At 37.6% G+C, this 19,441-nt stretch overlaps 1 protein-coding gene across 19 annotated transcripts in view; it reads left to right on the top strand.

Annotated features, from left to right (window-relative positions):
• LOC122789306 (calcium/calmodulin-dependent protein kinase type II subunit gamma) overlaps positions 1-19,441 on the top strand; it is a 2,351,533-nt gene that overhangs the window by 1,672,000 nt on the left and 660,092 nt on the right. For all 19 annotated transcript variants that reach the window (XM_044056632.1, XM_044056627.1, XM_044056637.1 and 16 more), the window contains exon 8: positions 11,776-11,859. In XM_044056632.1, the coding sequence (XP_043912567.1) occupies positions 11,776-11,859 (84 nt within the window). The remainder of the gene's footprint in view (positions 1-11,775; positions 11,860-19,441) is intronic.

Below are 19,441 nucleotides of genomic sequence, written 5' to 3'. Positions count from 1 at the left end.
ATCAACGGAGGAGATGACATTCCCTTCAGAGACAGGACCTGAGATTCTTTTAAGTCAATATAGTGACTTTAAGATGTATAACTATACTGTCCTAACTGTTGATCAACCCATGATTGACTTTTTTTCAAAAGGACTTTCTTTCATTCCAGATAGAAGGGGTGAACTTGTTAAAACCCTCATAGATTTTAAACTTTATGTTCGAAAGTTGAACTTGGCGGTTTCTTTAGGGAATACACCTGCATTTCTTGATACTTTTAAAGTGTCAAGTGTTTTCAACCCACCCTTACATTGTGGGTTGAATACTTTTGAAAAGCTATGTGATATCGATTTAAGGGCTAGTTTGAATAACACACACTGTTGGAAAATGAGAAGTAACATATCTAAACATGAGTTCGATTTAATTTCACTTCTTAATGAATGTAGGGTTAGAGTCATGAAACCAGATAAGGGAGGGGATCTAGTATTCATGGACGAATATCTTTATGAGAACAAGATGTTAAATCACTTTGAATGAAGTCCATGTAGCTTATAAGAAAATTAGGAGCGTGTTGGATGACCTTTTTTTAGAAGGTAGTATAGATTGTAACACCTTTCTTTTTTTGTCCATGCCAGCACCAAAGATTCCCACCATTTTTTGGCACACCAAAAATTCATAAAAACTTATTGGATCCTCCATTAAGGCCCATAGTGGACGGAAGAGGATCTATTACTTATGCTTGTGCCAAATATGTTGATGGCATTCTTAAACCATACATCCAAGGGGAACCCCAGATTTGTAAAGATTCCTGGGATTTTTTAGAGAACATTAATAGAATTGAGTTTAATCTGGATGTTGTTTTCTTAGTAGTAGATGTTAACAGTAATAAACAGTCTGTGCCGTTTTTATCAGCCTGCTTCCGCTTTTTGTTGTTTTTATCTAAATTATTAGATGCGCCATTACAGCATGATACCTTGTTTGGTGTTAAGGCAGAAGAAGTGTTAAAGAAAATGGAGGACAAAGCTAAATCTATGCAAACGGTCAAAGATTTTTTACAAGTACAGCCAACTAGGTTTAGCAGACACTGGCCTACAAAGCACTGGTCCTTTCCAGTGTCAGACAGACTTCAAAGGGGCAGATCCAGATGCCCTCGAGGCAGATCCCAGCCGCAAGGTTCATACAGGTCTAAGCAATGGGGTGCTTCTACCTCCAAAATTGGAGAAGACAAATCACAACCATACAGGAAACAGTCCCAATGACTTCCCCCTGCCTGCACCAAGCACTTATCTACTGGCAGCACCCTTAGGGGGAAAAATAGCACTTTTTTCTCAAAACTGGCACATTATAACCCAGGACAAATGGGTTTTAGACATAGTGTCACAAGGCTACAAGTTTCACTTCCATACCCTGCCAAGAGCAAACGGTTGGCCAGACCTGCCAAAAAAACAATGGGCAGAGGCTCAAAAACAAGTCTCATCCCTCATGGACATGGGGGCTATTCAACAAGTGCCACAGTGAGAGCAGGGACAAGGATTTTACTCGACTGTTCTTGGTACCCAGAAAGGACAAAGCATGGTGACCAATACTAGACCTATCTATTCTAAGCACTTTCCTGGATATACCAACATTTAAGATGTTGACCTTGCAGCAGCTTCTGCCCATGCTGGGCAGAAAGGCTTGGCTCATCACTTTAAACCTAAAAGAGGCATACATGCATGTCCCAATTAGACAGTCATACAGAAGATACCTCAGCTTCAAGGCTGGTTCAAAGCATTACCAATTCCCTGCACTGCCCTTTGGCTTATCTACTGCGCCCAGGGTCTTCACAAAGTGCCTGGCACCAGTAATTGCTTTCTGCAGACAAAGAGGAGTACAAATATACCCTTACTTGGACGACTGCCTCATTCAAGCAGAGAACAAGGACATTCTACTACAGCATCTGGTGTTTGTGAAAAGACTTTTAACATGCCTAGGGTACACAGTCAATGAAAAGAAATCAAAACTAGTACCCTCTCAAGAGATAATATTCCTGGGTGCAAGCTTAAATACAACTGCCCAGATGGCTTATCTCACGCCAGACAAACAAAGGCAACTGACTGTTTCAAGGAAATGGCAACAAAGGTCCAGTTATCTGCAAGAAAAATTCTGCAGGCTTTGGGCTTCATGGCATCCTGCATTCTACTAATTCCATATGTAAGACTGCATATGAGGAAAATTCAATGGTACCTAAAAAGTGTTTGGACACAACATTGCCACAGCCTGGAAACACTGATTACTCTCATTCCCTGCCTGCAACAGGAGTTTCGATGGTGGGCAAAGGCTTGTCACCAAAACAAGGGACAGCCATTCTCACTACCCCCAGCCAGGCAGAACCTAACAACGGATGCATCAGATTATGCCTGGGGGGCCCACATGGCAGGAAAAGATATTCAGGGCACCTGATCCACAAGTCAAAAGTATCTACATATCAATCAATAAGAGATGCTAGCTGTTCAAAATGCCCTGACAACCTTCAAGGACCTAATTCATCCGGCACAACTACTGATAAAGACAGACAATACCACGGTCATGTGGTACATAAGCAGGGGGGCACGCATTCTTACCCCTTTTGCAGACTAGCCATGGCTTTATGGGACACAGCATTGACTTACCAGGTTCATCTGCAGGCACAGTTCCTGCCAGGAAAGGACAATACTCTGGCAAACGAACTAAGCAGAAACCTCATGGATACCCACGAGTGGCAGCTGGATCCACAAGTCTTCAGCATGATGATAAAGAAATGGGGACGCCCGGGCATAGATCTATTTGCCTCCCCTCACAACTATCAACTAAAAAGATTCTGCACAAGGACTTATCACAGACAAGCATGGAAAGTGGACGCCTTATCTTTCAACTGGAAAAACCTATCAGTATATGCCTTTCCTCCCCTGCCTTTCCTCCCCAAGGTACTCCTAAAGGTGAGACAGGAGAAACCAAAAATTATTCTGATTGCCCCAGACTGGCCCTGCCAGTACTGGTATCCGATATTAAGGAACTTGTCTCAATGCCCAGCCTGGACCTTACCTCAAATACCTCATCTACTGTCCCAACAAAACAATCAGATTCTGCACAGCCAACTCAGGACTCTAAACCTGGCAGCATGGCGGATAATGTAGCCATACAAAGCACACCTCTCAGTAAAGCTGTGATGGATGTCATTTTGGAAGCCAGAAGGCCTAGTACTAGAAAATCCTATGCTGGAAAATGGAAGAGATTTTGTGCTTGGAACCAAGCTCAAGGAACTGACACAGCGGTGCCAAATATTCCTCAGATTTTGCAATACTTAACTGAGATACTGGACAAAGGCCTATCTTTTTCATCAATTAAAATTCATGTCTCTGCCATTTCGGCTCATTACAATACAGAGCCACCACTCTTTTCTCATCCTTTATTAAGGCAGTACCTCAGGGGAGCCAAAAATTTAAGGCCTCCAAGGAGATCGCCAATGCCTGCATGGGACCCCAATTATGTCTTGGAAAAACTCACCCTACCTCCTTTTGAGCCAGCTGCTACTGCGGATATAAAGTTTTTATCTTGGAAAACAGCTCTGCTCCTAGCAATAACTTCTGCAAGATGAGTGTCAGAGCTACAGGCTCTCATGGCTGTGGAACCTTTTATCATTTTTTATCCAGACAGGGTATCTCTGAGGACAAACCTTACATTTATGCCTAAGGTGGTATCCAGCGTAGCCCTTAACCAAACTATGCATGTGCCAACTTTTTATCCAAACCCACAGAACAAGGGGGAGAAAATTCTGCATTCTTTGGACGTACACAGACAACTTAGATTCTGTTTGGACAAAACTAAAGTTTTCAGAAAGAAAGAACAATTACTAGTGGCATATGCTGCAGGATCACAAGGAAAGGCCATCTCTAAACAGACTATTTCAAAGTGGATAGGTCACTGCATTCGTTTCTGCTACTCTCAGCATGGCATTCGACCAGAGCTGCAGCCACTTCTGCAGCCTTTCTCAGGGGAGTACCAACCAAAGACATTTTAGAGGCTGCTATTTGGAGTTCAGTGCACACTTTACAAAGCATTACAATCTGCCACTTTACTCTAAATCCAGAGCAGGCTTTGCTACTGCAGTTCTGCAGGGCCTCATAGCCACTCCTAATGTTGTTTAGCTCCAGCCCCCCAACCATAGCTTTGGGACTCTACCCAAATGTAATGACAGCAACAGTGAAACACGAAGAACATAGTACAGTTGTGTACACTTACCATAGACGTAGATGTTCGAGTGTATTCACTGTTGTAGTCCAGGTTACCCACCCGCCATCCCCCTTATTCCTGCTGGAACTTATCTTTACTTCTCTGATCTGTACAGCCTATGTGGTGTATTTGCTTGCAGATGAAGGTAAAGTTTATTTTGGTGCATGTATGTTTTATATATATATATATATATATATATATATATATATATATATATATATAGCATACCCTTTTGGGGGCACCTGACATCTGGGGCAAGAAAAACTGAAGAAAATGGCATTGACTGCATCTTTTATACCCCTGACGACCTGACATTAGGGAAGGGGTGACAGCAACTGACGCAGGACCCAAGACTTTGGAATTCAGGCCGACTGGGGACAACCTGCCAGCAGGATTACCCAAATGTAATGACTGCAACAGTGAATACACTCGAACATCTACATTTATGGTAAGTGTACACAACTGTACTCTTCCTAGGAGATAGTTTGAGAGAATCCAGGCAAGGAGTAGTTCGAGGGTAGGGATGTTGTCCACGGGAGGTGTGTGTGTGTGCGCATGTATATATATATATATATATATATATATATATAAAGAGAGAGAGGCAATAGCTATTTTCTTGTGTTTAAGATACAGTTAACAATGAGTATTTCAGCTTGGTGAAAACTAGGAGGGGTGAAGGGAAGTGGGTGGAGGGAGAGCTGTTCAGTGTACAGAAGAGCCACACCTCCACTTTTTTTATATGCCTATCTTGGCAAAAAATATCATAACCAAGGGGGTAAGATTACACTATTAGTTATGTGAGGTTTAAGCCAAGTTTCAGAGATGGGGAGAATATCAAGCGTATGAAGTGAAAGCCAGCAGTGCAGTTCTGAGCCTTTGTTTTGGATACTACAGATATTAAAAGCCATCATTTTGAGAATTTTAGTAGAAGGGGAAGTAAAATGTTGGGAGCTAGTTAGAGAAGAGGAAGAAGTAGCCGTGGAGGGAAGATGAGTGAGGTGAGTGGCAGGGCCTGGATTAGGATGAATATCACCTAAATGAAGTAGATTAAGAAGGTAGAGGAACTAGAGGGGGGTAGAGAGTTGAAGTAGACAAATTTAAGTTTGGATTTTGAGGGGAGATAATGAGATGTAGTGTATTTAATTTTATAGAGGTAGGCATTCTGATGAGAGAAGAGAGAGTGATAAGGGGAAAGAGTAAGGAATTGGGGAATGACAATGTTGGTGTAGAAGAGTAGGCCTCTGGTGCAGGTCAGGTGGTGTATAATGGAGGGAGGTGGAGACAGAGAGGAGATGTATCATTTTGACAAGAGATAGGAAAGGAGAGAGGAGGATAGTAGGTGGGTGGAATGTAGAAGGATAGAAAACAATGTACAGAGTAAAATGGAGGTATAGTAGCCTATAGTTTGGGAGTTATGTGGAAAAGCGTTGGGAGGAGAGGGAAGAGAAGAATTCTTTACGGAAGGTAAGTTGAATAGAACAGTACAGAGGCAAATAGGTAGGGAAAGAAGGTAAATGAGTGGCAGAAGGAGATTTGAGGAAGTAGCAAGGAGAAGGGGAACCAGGGGTTGTGACCAAAGAGGTAAAGTTTAAATGTAATTGAACTGGGCGTGAGTGGGAAAGGAGCTATTGCAGGTAATGGAGCGGGGCATGCAAGTGGGATGAGCCAAAACAAGAAAAAGGGGGACAGTTGGTAGGAAAAATGTTACAGGCAGGGGGGAGGGTTTAATCAGTAGTTCTGATGGAATTTTAGCAGCGTGATGTCTACTGTGCAGAAGAGTACTGGTCAAATGAGTTAACAGATACTTCAAGATTTAACAGTTATTTTATGATGTAAATAGAAGGGAAGTTTGGTGGGACCTCTGGCTGTCCATAATGCTGAAACGTCAGAAATTCTCTATAGGGGGATCGCAAGCACTGTACTGCAGGCAGGTGGACAGGGTGAGAGGCAGATTCAGAATTCAATTAACCGAGCTTACCTGAAAATTGAAAGATGGAGGGTTAGAGAGTAGGAGAGAAAGAAGGAATGAAATAGAGTAGCACAGAAAAAGCTAAGTACAAGAAAAATATAAGGATGTTGTGTATAACAGACCACAATCCAAAAAAAGGCCTCGGTTGTGAAGAGATGAAGTTAAATGAAAGTTTATAAACAAGCAACTTTAGTGCTTAAAAAAACTTTATTAAACAAATAAATAAATGAATCCAAAAAATCAAGCGCTTTCGTCTCCAACCACTGGAGACTTTATCAAGATAAAGCTTGCCCAACACAATAGTACATTTATAATCAAGGAGATAATTGCACATTTGCAACAGAAAGCACAATAAACCACCTTTTCAGTGTAACAGCTGCACTTTTTTTGTAAAGAAACCCTTATACCTGTTGCAAATGTGCTTTTTTTTACATTGGAAAGACAGAAAGAAAGCTTAAAAACTGTATTTATGAACATTTGAGAGACCTCAGATTGCAGAAAGAAACCAATGCCCTTGCATAACATTGTATGGAGTGGCCTGGACATAATTTTAAATTTACTGTTATTGAGGTTATTGAGCTAGACCCAAGAGGTGGACCATGGATTTTATACCCAGAAAAAAGTGAAGTCTTATGGCAATTGAGAACAAATGCAACTCAATGGCCAGGCTTAAATTAATCTGTTGCCATTACTTGTTTTTTTAAGACTAAAAGCTTTGGACAGATGACTGTTTTAAAAGGTCATAGTAGTTATAATAGTTGATACATATGCATTAATTTACATACATACATGTGTATATATATATATATATATATATATATATATATATATATATATATATATATATATATTTGAATATCTGATTTATTTATTTATTTATATTTTGATATACTGTGATTTATTTATTAAGGTACACAATATATAGGAAATGTAAAATTTTATTTATACATTTTAGATATTATATTATATATGTATTTTATATGAATTATACTGGATAATATTAAGGTTATGAATGAATTATAGGTATTTATATGATTGATTTATATGATTTTAAAATGTAGGAATAGTCATTACTCATGAATTATTCATGAACCTTTGATGCTGATTAGTTCACCAATTATCTCCTTGATTATAAATGTACTATTGTGTTGGGAATGCTCTATCTTGATAAAGTCTACAGTGGTTGGAGACGAAAGCGCTTGATTTTTTGGATTCATTTATTTATTTGCTTTTTTAATAAAGTTTTTTTGAGCACTAACAAGTTGCTTGTTTTTAAACTTTCATTTAACTTCATCTCTTCACAACCAAGGCCTTTTTTGGATTGTGGTCTGTGTTTGGACTTTACAAAGTTTGCAGTTGCTCTGTATAACAGTCTTACATCAAAAGAGCAGGTATTTGACTGAATGTAAAACCAACAAGCACTGGTAATGAAATGTACTGTACAAATACAGCAGGCACAATTTAGAAAAGAAAAACATCCAACTAGCATCTATTCCAAATGCAGCACAGTGCAATATTAGGATGCATCTTGAAAGCTACACAGCAGTTGCTTACCAAGAAGGAAATGGTATCTCAGCACTATGGCAGCTAAATACAGCTTAGTAAGACCGTGTGTAACCTAGTCAGATACACGGATCACGGAGTTGAGCTCCTTAACGGATGTCCTCACTTCTCATAGTGTATTAAGCTGTTAGATACAAAGATGAATTCAACAGAAGCTAGTTTATACAAAAGAAAACAAAAATGCATATAAAACCACAAACAAATGCTGGATCAATAGAAACCACTCAAACCCTGAGGCCAGCGAGTCTAAAACTCAATAGTTATCACACTTCTTTAATTAGACAAAAAAGCACAGTAAATCCTCTAACACCTCAGCTACCATTAGCCTTTACAGAGTATATTTTTTCCCATCATAAAGTTCCCTTTTTGTACATCAAAACACAACCAACAATCAATTATTCAATTAAACAATTAAGATCTTAAAGTCAACTCATAAAAAAACATTTCCAGTTGCACTCTTTGTTAAGACCCATAGGATAAAGTGTATTGTATTTTAAAATAAAAATAGATTCATTTTCCATAAATTGTACTTAATACCTTCTGATGTTAGATATTCATTTTTAAATTATTCCAGCACTGTAGCCTGCAAACCGGTTGGATCCCCAATTGTGCCAATTATAAAAATGATCAGCCACTGGACTAGACAGTTTTTTTTCTTATGTCTATTACATAGTCTTTAAGTCTTGTGGCAAAGCTCCTTTTACTTTCTCCTATATAATATTTTCCACACTGGCATCTTAACCTGTATATTTTTCCTTCACTATTACAGGTAAAAATGACCTTGCTCTTGAAAATTTTTTCCATTAATAGCTGGAAAAGTTCCAACTACGTACTGTCAAGCTATACGATTACCACATGGGGACGTTCCTTTAAAAAGCAACTCTTGATTCTTCCTAACTATAGGTCTCTTGAACCCCCATGTGCTAGCATGTTAATACTTCTTCCTTTTTTATAACAGAAATTTAATCAAATATTTTTCAAGAAGGGTTCTTCCCTTTTTATAAATTCCAATCGTACTTTACTAAATTTTCCAACCTTTCTGAAAAGTGTTTTTTTTTTAAATAAAATACAAAATTTCCCCTTCATTCTTACTGTCCTGCCTTCTGTAACTACTCCATTTATTATGACCACTGTTTTTTTCATTAATTTTCATAGCTTGATTGTACCCTTCCCTTGCTTGGCATTCCTTGTAACCACTTTTCAGAAACATAATAATTGCTTTTCTTATTTCCATTCCACATTCTTGTTCATCACTACACAACCTACTATCTCTAAAAAAAATTCCCCATACGTTATAGATGCTAATGTATGGGGGCGGATGGCAACTAGTACCGTATAATATATGGTGGTGTTCAAATTTTCTGTATATTTTTGTTTTCACGTTACCATTCTTCTCACTTTCTATTGTATCTAAAAAGTGAACTTTTCTCCCTTTTTGTAACCTATCAAACTGTATTCCAAATCTGTTTCCGTGCAAACTTTCTGTGAACTCTTCTACCTTCTCATACCCCCCTTTACATATAAAAATAAGGTCATCAATAAACCTAAAGTGCTTTTTCACAAATTTCCTATAAAAATCATATATATATGTGTATATATATATATATATATATATATATATATATATATATATAAATGCTTAAAAAAAAACATGAAAAGATTGGCATACATAGGGGCAAAAGCTGCCCCATAGCACCTTGCATTTGTTTATATAAAGACCCATCAAATTCAAAAATATTGTTATTTAAACAAAATAAAGTAAGTTCTTTAACATATTGGGTTTTTGGACTGTCTCCTAAGAAAAATACATGGCCTCCATACCAAACAAATGCTGAATGTTGGTACAGAGACTAACGACGTCCAACACCACAGAATATATATTTTCTTCCCACCTTATTTTTTCACTTTATCCAAAAAATCAAGAGAGTCCTTGATATAAGAGGGCAATTTTACTACCTCCTTAAGCAAGTTGTGTCATTCAGCTTTTCCCGGTTAGGGGTCGCCACAGCGGAACTCTGGTCCGCTAATGATTGGCAGTAGATTTTTAAGTACAGAGTTGCCGGCTCTGACGCACAACCTTCAACAAAGGTACGACCATTCACACATGTCTCCACACAGAAGACGCTCTAGCTGAGAATCGAACTGTAAAAATCATGCCAGAAACATGACAGAAAACAAAAATGCAGTTGCTACACTCCTTGACGGAAAGCCATCACTTCTCAAAGCAAATTTAGCTGTTATGTACAATGATGCATTCCACACAAGCTAGATTGCACAAAAGAAAGCACAAATGCAGTCGCTACACTCCTTAGCAGAATGTCCTCACTTCTCCAAAGTGTATGTGGCTGTTAGGTAAAATGAAGCATTCACACCAGCTAGTTTACACAAAAAGAAGCAATTAATACAGTCACTGCACATAATTTAGTTAATAACCTCACTGGAAACATTAGTGCAGTTGATTAAGGCCTAAACTGAGCTAGTAGCACTAAAGTGGTACAAAAAACATTTAGCTTCACTGTAAGAGGTTGCTTGCTAATAGAAATGCAGTCATTTAACACAGAGCAGATAAATGGCTGTACAGCAACTCTGTACTACAAAACATTAAATAATACAGTATCAGAAATTGGATTGCTTATAAAAGTATTAGCTGTACTAAAATGCTAGCATGGGTTTACAAACATCCGCTGGAAATAGGCTGATATTTATCAGAACCACTGATGTGCGGGTATCGAACAGGAAATGGGGATAAAAGAAAAGATACCGAAACCAGAAGATAGGTTTAAAGAGCGCAGAGGGTTATGGGAGATATTCAAGAAGAAGAAAAAAAAAAGCCCGTAGGGATAGTATGGGAAATGGAGTTTTAGGAGAGTGACTGTAATAGGTAAAGATACTACACCGATCTGGAAGAAGCAGGAAGTCGACAAAAAAGAATCGGTAGAGAGGAGGTGTACAGGTAAGTAGTAGGGAAGAGAGGAAAGTAATACAGATAGCAGTGGAAGTGAACAGCAAGTGGACAGGCACGTAGGAAGGAATAGGGTAGAAGAGCACAGAGTAGGAGAGTATAGTTAGGTTTGAAAGTGGGATGAACCAAAACAAGAAAAAAAAGGGGACAGTTGGTAGGAAAAATGTTACAGGCAGGAGGGAGGGTTTAATGAGCAGTTCTGATGGAATTTTAGCAGAGTGATGTCTGCTGTGCAGCAGAGTACTCGTCAAATGAGCTAATAGATACTTTAAGATCAGTACCACCAGAATTAAAACACATTCTTGAAAGATGTATGTGCTTCACTTCTAACGAAATAGAATTTTGTTTTGACAATTGTTTCTATAAGTGTTCCTCAGACCATATGTTAATCATACATTGGATTAAAGAGCTTTTAATTTATACTGCAAATCTAAGGCTCAGACCAGTAGTGATTACCCCCCAATTTTTATTCTAATCTTGTCACTTATATTTTTGTGCATTATACCCAGGAAGTCCACCTGTGTCTTGAGCAATATTCAAAATCCTGTACTGTAACCATTCAAAATCCTGTACTGTAACCTGTAAAACACAAAAGTAAAAGTGTAGAGTTATTTACACTGTTTGCAAATGCTTTGCTCCATCCATTTGTTGAAGTGGTAAGCCTCTTTGGATGTTAAAAGGATTGCATTTATAGATGGATAGTAACACGTTTGCTACAGTGAACTCTCAGTACATTTGGCGTATACCCACCCACTAACAAACACAGGCACACGCATGGTGATATAGTGTTCCAAAGCAGCCTTTGCCTTCGCTGTATGACAGGGGTACTAGAGGTGTAAAAACCCGCAGTAATGGTAAGCACAACCTTCCAAGTCACAGTAGTAATGTGATTGCCCAAAGAATACAGTTAACACCATCATGCAACCTCCGATTTCTTGAGCTGTAGTTAATACAGACTTCTGAGTAAAATTTAGAAGTGTGGCTGTTTGCTGCATTTGCCTTTAATGCCTTAATATTTCACTTCTGTCTGCTTTCTTTTTGAATCCTGTATAGGTTTTGCAGGCACGCCAGGCTACCTGTCTCCTGAAGTTCTAAGAAAAGACCCATATGGAAAACCAGTTGACATCTGGGCATGTGGTAAGTCTGCCTTCAGGATTTTTTTTAAACACACTGCTTTGCTGTCCTGTAAAGTATATTTTTTAGTTAAATGTTGAGTGTTTAATTTTAATCTCCCTTGACACACATTATTGGTATCTTCTTTGGTATGAAGTGTTTGAAGATGTGTCTATAGCTGTATAAGTTTCATCCCGCCAGCATGCAGCAGGATGTTCAGAACTCTAACATATCCATGACAGGTTCTGGTTTCTTTTTCATGCAAGGAATGTATTTGTGGTACCAAATAAAAAACAGCGTCATAATTTATTTATTTATTATTTATTTGTCTATTTACATTTGGTAACCGGGTAATGTCCGACTGGGCTAAAACAAGCACATTTTCAGCAGAGACCAGGGGAGAAAAACTCCCAAAAAATAAAACAAGTTTACAATATTTAAACAGTAAGTATGCAAGTTCCAGTATTACAAAGATGTCTTTGAAAGTGCACATAAAAATTATAGTAAAAAGTAAAAATAAGTTTATGCAAGGTTCAAAGAGAAATACTTCAAAGCATAAAAAAGAGAGTCAAATGTATTAGCAACCAAACAACAATTTTAAACAGACAATATTGAGTTACATAAGTGGAGACACAATAGACATGAAGTTTGTATACTTAGCCAGGGGTAATACAGGAGCATAGCCAGTGATTGGAGAAATAGTTTGTAAGGATGCATATAATTGCAGTGATTTTATATATATAGAGAGAGATGAACAGATGCCATATCACAATTTTGAAATGTAAAAATGTAATTATGATTAAACTCTTCCAACAAATGTACTACACATTGGCTTAGCCATTTTAATGTCCTCCTTTTTTGACCACATAGCTTCCCTTCCTTTAGCCACAAGGTCCTCAAAATGCATTTCTTCCATTGGGGAAAATGTATTAATTGATTAAGTATAGGTAAGATTACTCTGAGTAAGCATGACAATTGTTTTGTAGTGAAGAGCTGCTTTGTCAGTAAACGATCCATTACACAATAATAATAAAAGTACAGTATGAAGTGCAATATAAAGATGAGTGGTAAACTAAAACAGTGCATACAGCTATGTCAGTTATCTTAAAATATAAATAGCTGCTCCTGTTAATGTTAGTTTAGAAATTAAGCCCAGTGAGTTCATGTGCAAAAATATTAATATACATACAGCTAGATATGTTTACACAGAGAAAGGGTGGTTGTATTGTGACAGTTACCCACATAAAGGTCATAAACTGTCCGCATGATCCAACAGGCAGTGCAGCTTCATAACTGCTTCTGGAACAACCTCAGACTTGGGGTGTGTGTGTGTGTGTGTGTGTGTGTGTGTGTGTGTGTGTGTGTGTGTGTATGCATGTATATATATATATATATATATATATATATATATATATATATATATATATCTATGGTTTACCTGTAAAATGTCGCAACACACATGTGGGACTCATGTATCCAACTCGTAATGTCGGAAACTGCACCGTCAAGTCCTTAAAAGAGCGAGTCTGCTACCCAAAGAAAGTTGACACTCCGGGAATGTCGACTTTGTTAGAAACACCTGCCATTTCTGGATGTCTCCTAAGACCATTATGCAGGGGGGCAAGCCCCCCTCCACCCCCATGTGAGGGAAGCTTCGCCTCTTACACCCCCTGCTAATTTTATATACTAACTCTGAGTGAAGGAAGGGGTACATGTCCCGATCTCCACTGTAGTGTGATGTCCAGTCAGAATGCCGAATTCACATGAGCGAATGCACACTGGCATTTGCTCTTTTGTCAGTTAGGCAATTTATAGTTCACTAGTACAAAGTTTTACAAACAGCTTTTCACACATCTGACAGCCACAGATGTATACCTTTATTAGTCTATTTCAGAAGACTGAATTCCCAAAGACTGAAAATTCAAAATACTGAATGATGGAGGATCTTGGAGTTGGTATATGCATTTAGCAGGGGGTGTGGGGGGCCCAGCCCGCCACATGAGGGGTGCAGGGGTCTTGTCCCCTACATGGGATTCAGGCTTTTGGTTTGGTTTGTCAGTCTTCTGATGTAGACCTATATATATATATATATATATATATATATATATATATATATATATATATATATATATGTATATGTGTGTGTGTGTGTTTGTGTGTATATGTATGTATATATATATATATATATATATATATATATATATATATATATATATATATATATATATATATATATATATATATATATATATATATATATATATATATATATATGGTTTACTATCATAATGTCGAACTTTAAAAGAAAATGTGTACGTATTTGCGAATTGTTTCACCAAACGTACACATTTTCGTATGGCCCTAATGTCGAAAACAAGTGTTAATTGTCGAAAATGTCACTCGCGACATTTTCGACAATCAACAGCACTCCCACCCATCCTGTAACTTCCTACCTAACTAGCCTAAACACAGTTATGCAGGAGGGCAAGCCCCCTTGCACCCCCCTGTGGGGGGCTGTGCCCCCCACACCCCCAACTTAATATCGCACTACAATGAGGAAAGGGATTTATTTCCCTAACCGCACTGTACCGCAATCCCCTTACATGAGCGAACGTTATAATTGCGAATGCACAGTCCATTCGCAATGATAACGTTTGCTCACATAACCTGCCGAACTATGAAGTATTCGAACATATGTTGTTCGAATACTTTATAGCCGTGCAATTGCACAGCGGCATTTTGATAGTAAACCTATATATACATATATGTACATACACACACACACACACACACACATAAACACACAGTATAAAATATACAAGTACCAGTTTTTTGAAGCAACCACAAAATAGTAAATGGATTGTGAAGTGCCCTGTGCCTGCTGAAAAGCAATGTCATATTAGTCATCCTGAGCACACATTGCTGTGTGTGCACAACCCTATCTTGCCTTGTACTGTTGAAGAGCCCTTCTCTGAAGACCAGACTCCATTGGGATATCAATACAGCAGCAAGTCTAGCTTGCCTTCCTGATTTTTGTCATCCCTATAGCCAACTGTTCCACTTCCCAGGTTACAAATATATACAAGGTTATCTGGGTGGCAGTCAGGATTTTGTCCCTCTGCTGCACATGGTCACTGGTAAGCACAGTCACTTTAAACATATGTCTGTGCTTTGCATTCCTAACTAGCAGGTTCCATTAAAGATTTTTGATGGAGGATTCCAGAATTTGCATGCATCATAAGGTGTACGTGATCACATTTGAAAAAGGGAGCCCTACCTGCTGTGATATAGCAGTGTGGAAAGTAGGATTGTGGTTCTGCAGCAAATTGTACATAAAATATTGCAGTCTGCACACAGCCTGTAAAACAATATGATCACACTGCCAGACTGCTGATGAAGTAGCAACATGTATTTTACAATGGCTTCACTTGCTGCCAATAAGGTGCTCTTTGTCTCTGTAGACAACACCTAACTGCGGCCGAACCTCCTCCTTGTCTACAGTGGAAATTTGCATGCTGTCCATTGAGATGAAAGAAATATTTGAAGACCTGCCTTCTGGGAAGGATAGAGGACCAAAAAGTTCATCTCTGGATTTGGATTGATTCAGTAGTTGACCCTGTCAGATGGTCTGGATTATAGAGATTGTAGGGCCTCCTGCAGATCAGGCTGCACCTTTTCTGCCCTAAGGGCAACACTTAAACCGTGCATAGCCATCAATATAGAGAAAGAGTTTGGTTTTACCACAGAAAATCCTTGTCTGCGTCACAGCAAGTAAAGGGCCCAGGAAGATTCCGGATGGACTCCCATCTCCATCTGTAGCAAGATGGGTCCTGTTCTAGTAAAAATATGTAACAAATTGAAACATTTCAGATCTCTGAAGTTAATTCCATCAGAAGTTTGGCCAGCAATGCTGTAGGCCTTTATGATGTCCAAAAAATGGCTCCAGCAAAGTTGATTTTGTGAGGGTAGAGTAAAGAATGGTTTGTTGTTGTCTTTACAACAGTTAATCCGAAGTCCCCGTCACTTTTCAGACAGAAAGAAGTAGGTGAGTAGGCAGGCACTGAGCTAGAAGTGGGCATCTTTCTCCTATGCTATTGCTGTGGAACTTAAAAGGGAGAGTGTATTTTTATTCCCTGCAAATTGAACTGTACACCACTGCATATATACAAAATCCTGACATTTTTTTCCACAACCTGTGTTATTTCTGTGCTTTCAGCTTGATTAGTGCAGAATCTCAAGATGCGTTCTGTAGAATTTTATGTTTGTCTCTTGCATTGTCCTATCCATCACATTTAATGTTTTTCACTCTGGAAAAGATTACACAGCAAAATGTGTGTATAGCCCATCATTGCTTCAGTCCTGCTGGCATCATAATTTTATTTAGCCTTTAGGGTATGATTCTCAACCTCCAGGTGAGAATGTTATAGAGAAACTACCTTAAAAATCCTGGACAGTTAAGGACACATAATTAGCATGTAATATATGTATATTCAGATTCACACATTACTACTTCCAAGTTCAAGTACATAGGAACTTTTTGCCACAAACTCCTTATTAAAAAAAAAAGTTTAGTATACACAAACACATAAATAATATAAAACTAAACTTCTTACACACCGAACTTCTAGTAGCTGAAGGCTATTTAGTAATATAAAATAATAGCAACTGAATGCAAACGCAGAGACCAAACTGATATTTAAGCTTTCGCTCTTAGGTAGAAGAGCTTCATCAGAGTACACTTGAATTCCACATAAGCACATTCAAAACCTGTACATTAAGTCATATGACAGTACAGTAGCCAGTAAACAGACTCAAATTAATATATACAGTAACCAATAACCTATCAGTAATACATTCAAACTGTACCAATCCTGTGAACTGTAGTAAGAAATATGAAGAAACATGAATAAACTTGAGGGAATCTATATATTCATGACAAGGAAAAGAGACAGTATTAACAATACCATCTCAGGGCACATTTAATATTAATACTTTCGTGTAAACCTGGAAACACCTCAGCATTAAGCTGTAGTTGTCACTTTAACTCCCTTAATTCTAAAAATAGTTCCCAGTCACCAAAACAAGCAATTAACCTGTTCTAGGACAGTAAAATGAAACTTGGTAAAGGTAGCACAAGTAGAGCTATGTTTGGCAAGGGCATTATTCGAGATTTAATGGCTCCTAGATGTCCTTTCACCTTGTCAAAAAGCTTTCTGGTGGTCTTGCCAACATAGAAAGCATTGCAAGATGCACATATTCCTGCATAAACAACTGCAGTAGAGTGACAAAAGAAATGTTTGTGGAACCGAACAGTGTAGTTACAGTGTGGAAAAGTGTAATCAGACCCTGTTAGTATAAAAGGACATACAGCACATTTATAAACCATTGGTTTCCCGCTGCCCATTTCTAGAGATATGTCTCATATTCGCAATATTATTAATAACAACTGGGAACTTTTAACTGAATCTCAACCCTTGTCTGCAGCCTTAGGTTCTTCTCCCTTATTCCCTTTTAAAAGAACCAGAACTATTAGAATGAGTCTAGAAAATAGAGAATTCCCCTTTTATTACTGCTATTTCCCCTATTTCCTCCACTTCCAAGGGAATGCATACTTGTAGTAAATGTGTTGTATGTCCTTTTATACTAACAGGGTCTGATTACACTTTTACACACTGTAACTACACTGTTCGGTTCCACAAAAATTTCTTTTGTCACTCAACTGCAGTTGTTTATGCAGGAATATGTGCATCTTGTAATGCTTTCTATGTTGACAAGACCACCAGAAAGCTTTCTGACAGGGTGAAAGAACATCTAGGAGCCATTAAATCTCGTAACATGAATAATGCCCTTGCCAAACATAGCTCTACTTGTGCTACCTATACTAAGTTTCATTTTACTGTCCTAGAACAGGTTAATTGCTTTTTTGGTGATTGGGAACTATTTTTAGAATTAAGGGAGTTATAATGGCACTACAGCTTAATGCTGAGGTGTTTCCAGGTTTAAACAAAAGTATTAATATTAAATGTGCCCTGAGAATGGTATTGTTAATACTGTCTCTTTTCCTGGTCATGAATATATAGATTCTCTCAAGTTTATTCATGTTTCTTCATATTTCTTACTACAGTTCACAGGATTGGTACAGTTTGGCTGTATTACTGATAGGTTATTGGTTACTGTAATTACTGTATATATTAATTTGAGTCTGTTTACTGGCTACTGTACTGTCATATGACTTAATGTACAGGTTTTGAATGTGCTTATGTGGAATTCAAGTTTATTCTGATGAAGCTCTTCTACCTAATAAGAGCGAAAGCTTAAATATCAGTTTGGTGTCTGCGTTTTCATTCAGTTACTATTATTTTATATTACTAAATAGCCTTCAGCTACTAGAAGTTCTGTGTGTAAGAAGTTTAGTTTTGAATATTATTGTTTCTTCTTCATTACTACGGTTTATTTAGAACATAAATAATATGCACAGTATGAAAATGTTGAGACATAATAGCAAGTAGTAATGTGTTTCAGTTTTTTTTATGTCTGACACATACCCTGCTGATCAGATGTATGAACCAATAATGACAAAACTGTCCATTGTAGAACATTTCAACCAAAGAAGGCCACTCAAACTTCTGTCATTATAATCCACCAATATCAGTCAGTATACACGATCTCTGCAGAAGTAAAAGTTTTTTAATTAATGAAGAAGTTGCTTCTGGCAAACAGCTTTACATTTCAGTGGTCCATGTACAAAATCAGTGGCTACTGACCTTGAAGAATCAATTGGCCGTGTTACATGTAAAAAAAAAATGGACACTCCAGCAAAGATCACATTTAATGCATACACTAGCACAACAGCAGAAGCATTAAAAAAAAAACAAAAAAACTAATAATCAAAAAAGTGTACCAGGCTCCAGGACACGCTTAAGTACTTTTATCTCAAGCATTGTGATATATATATAATATGTTAATCTAAGTTTAAATACCCTTGACTCATATGATTTATTTAGTGCTTGCAAAATTCATGCCCCATTTTCATAAATACAAAAATATAAAAATTAATCTTCTGTTAAAAATGTTTAAATCAATAACACTGAAGTTCAAAATGTAAACATATCTACAGATTTAAATACAAATGCAAATATAATTAAAACCATTTAATCCCTTACAATTAATAGCTTTTAATTTTAAAACACTCTGAAATGAAAAATTATCATTTAAACCAGGCATTTTATCAGCCTACAATATTAACTTCCATATTAATTCATGGTATTCAATAATGTCAGCCCATAGTCCACCTTGTAGATTTTTTCATACAGTTTCCAGCATCCAAATTGCAAAGGAATGGTCATGAAACACCTACACATGTTTAAACAAGGCATTATTAATATTCCCTTCCTGATAATTGTATGTATGCTTGTATATGCATTCTTGGAGAGTCCTTTCCATCTTCTTCATATAAAATACTGTACAATTTCTACATAATGCTATATATACTAAACCTTTTGTAGCACAATTAAAATAGCTTTTAGAAACAATTTTCCCATTATTCACTGTTTTGATAAATTAATTTTTCAAAATGTAAGAACATTGTGTCACATAAACTTAAATG

This window comes from Protopterus annectens, chromosome 14.part0 (genome assembly GCF_019279795.1).
Source record: "Protopterus annectens isolate FY-2018-M chromosome 14.part0, PAN1.0, whole genome shotgun sequence".
NCBI lineage: Eukaryota > Metazoa > Chordata > Ceratodontiformes > Protopteridae > Protopterus > Protopterus annectens.
Note: the sequence above shows the minus strand (reverse complement) of the source record. Positions and strands in the feature narration are given on the sequence as shown.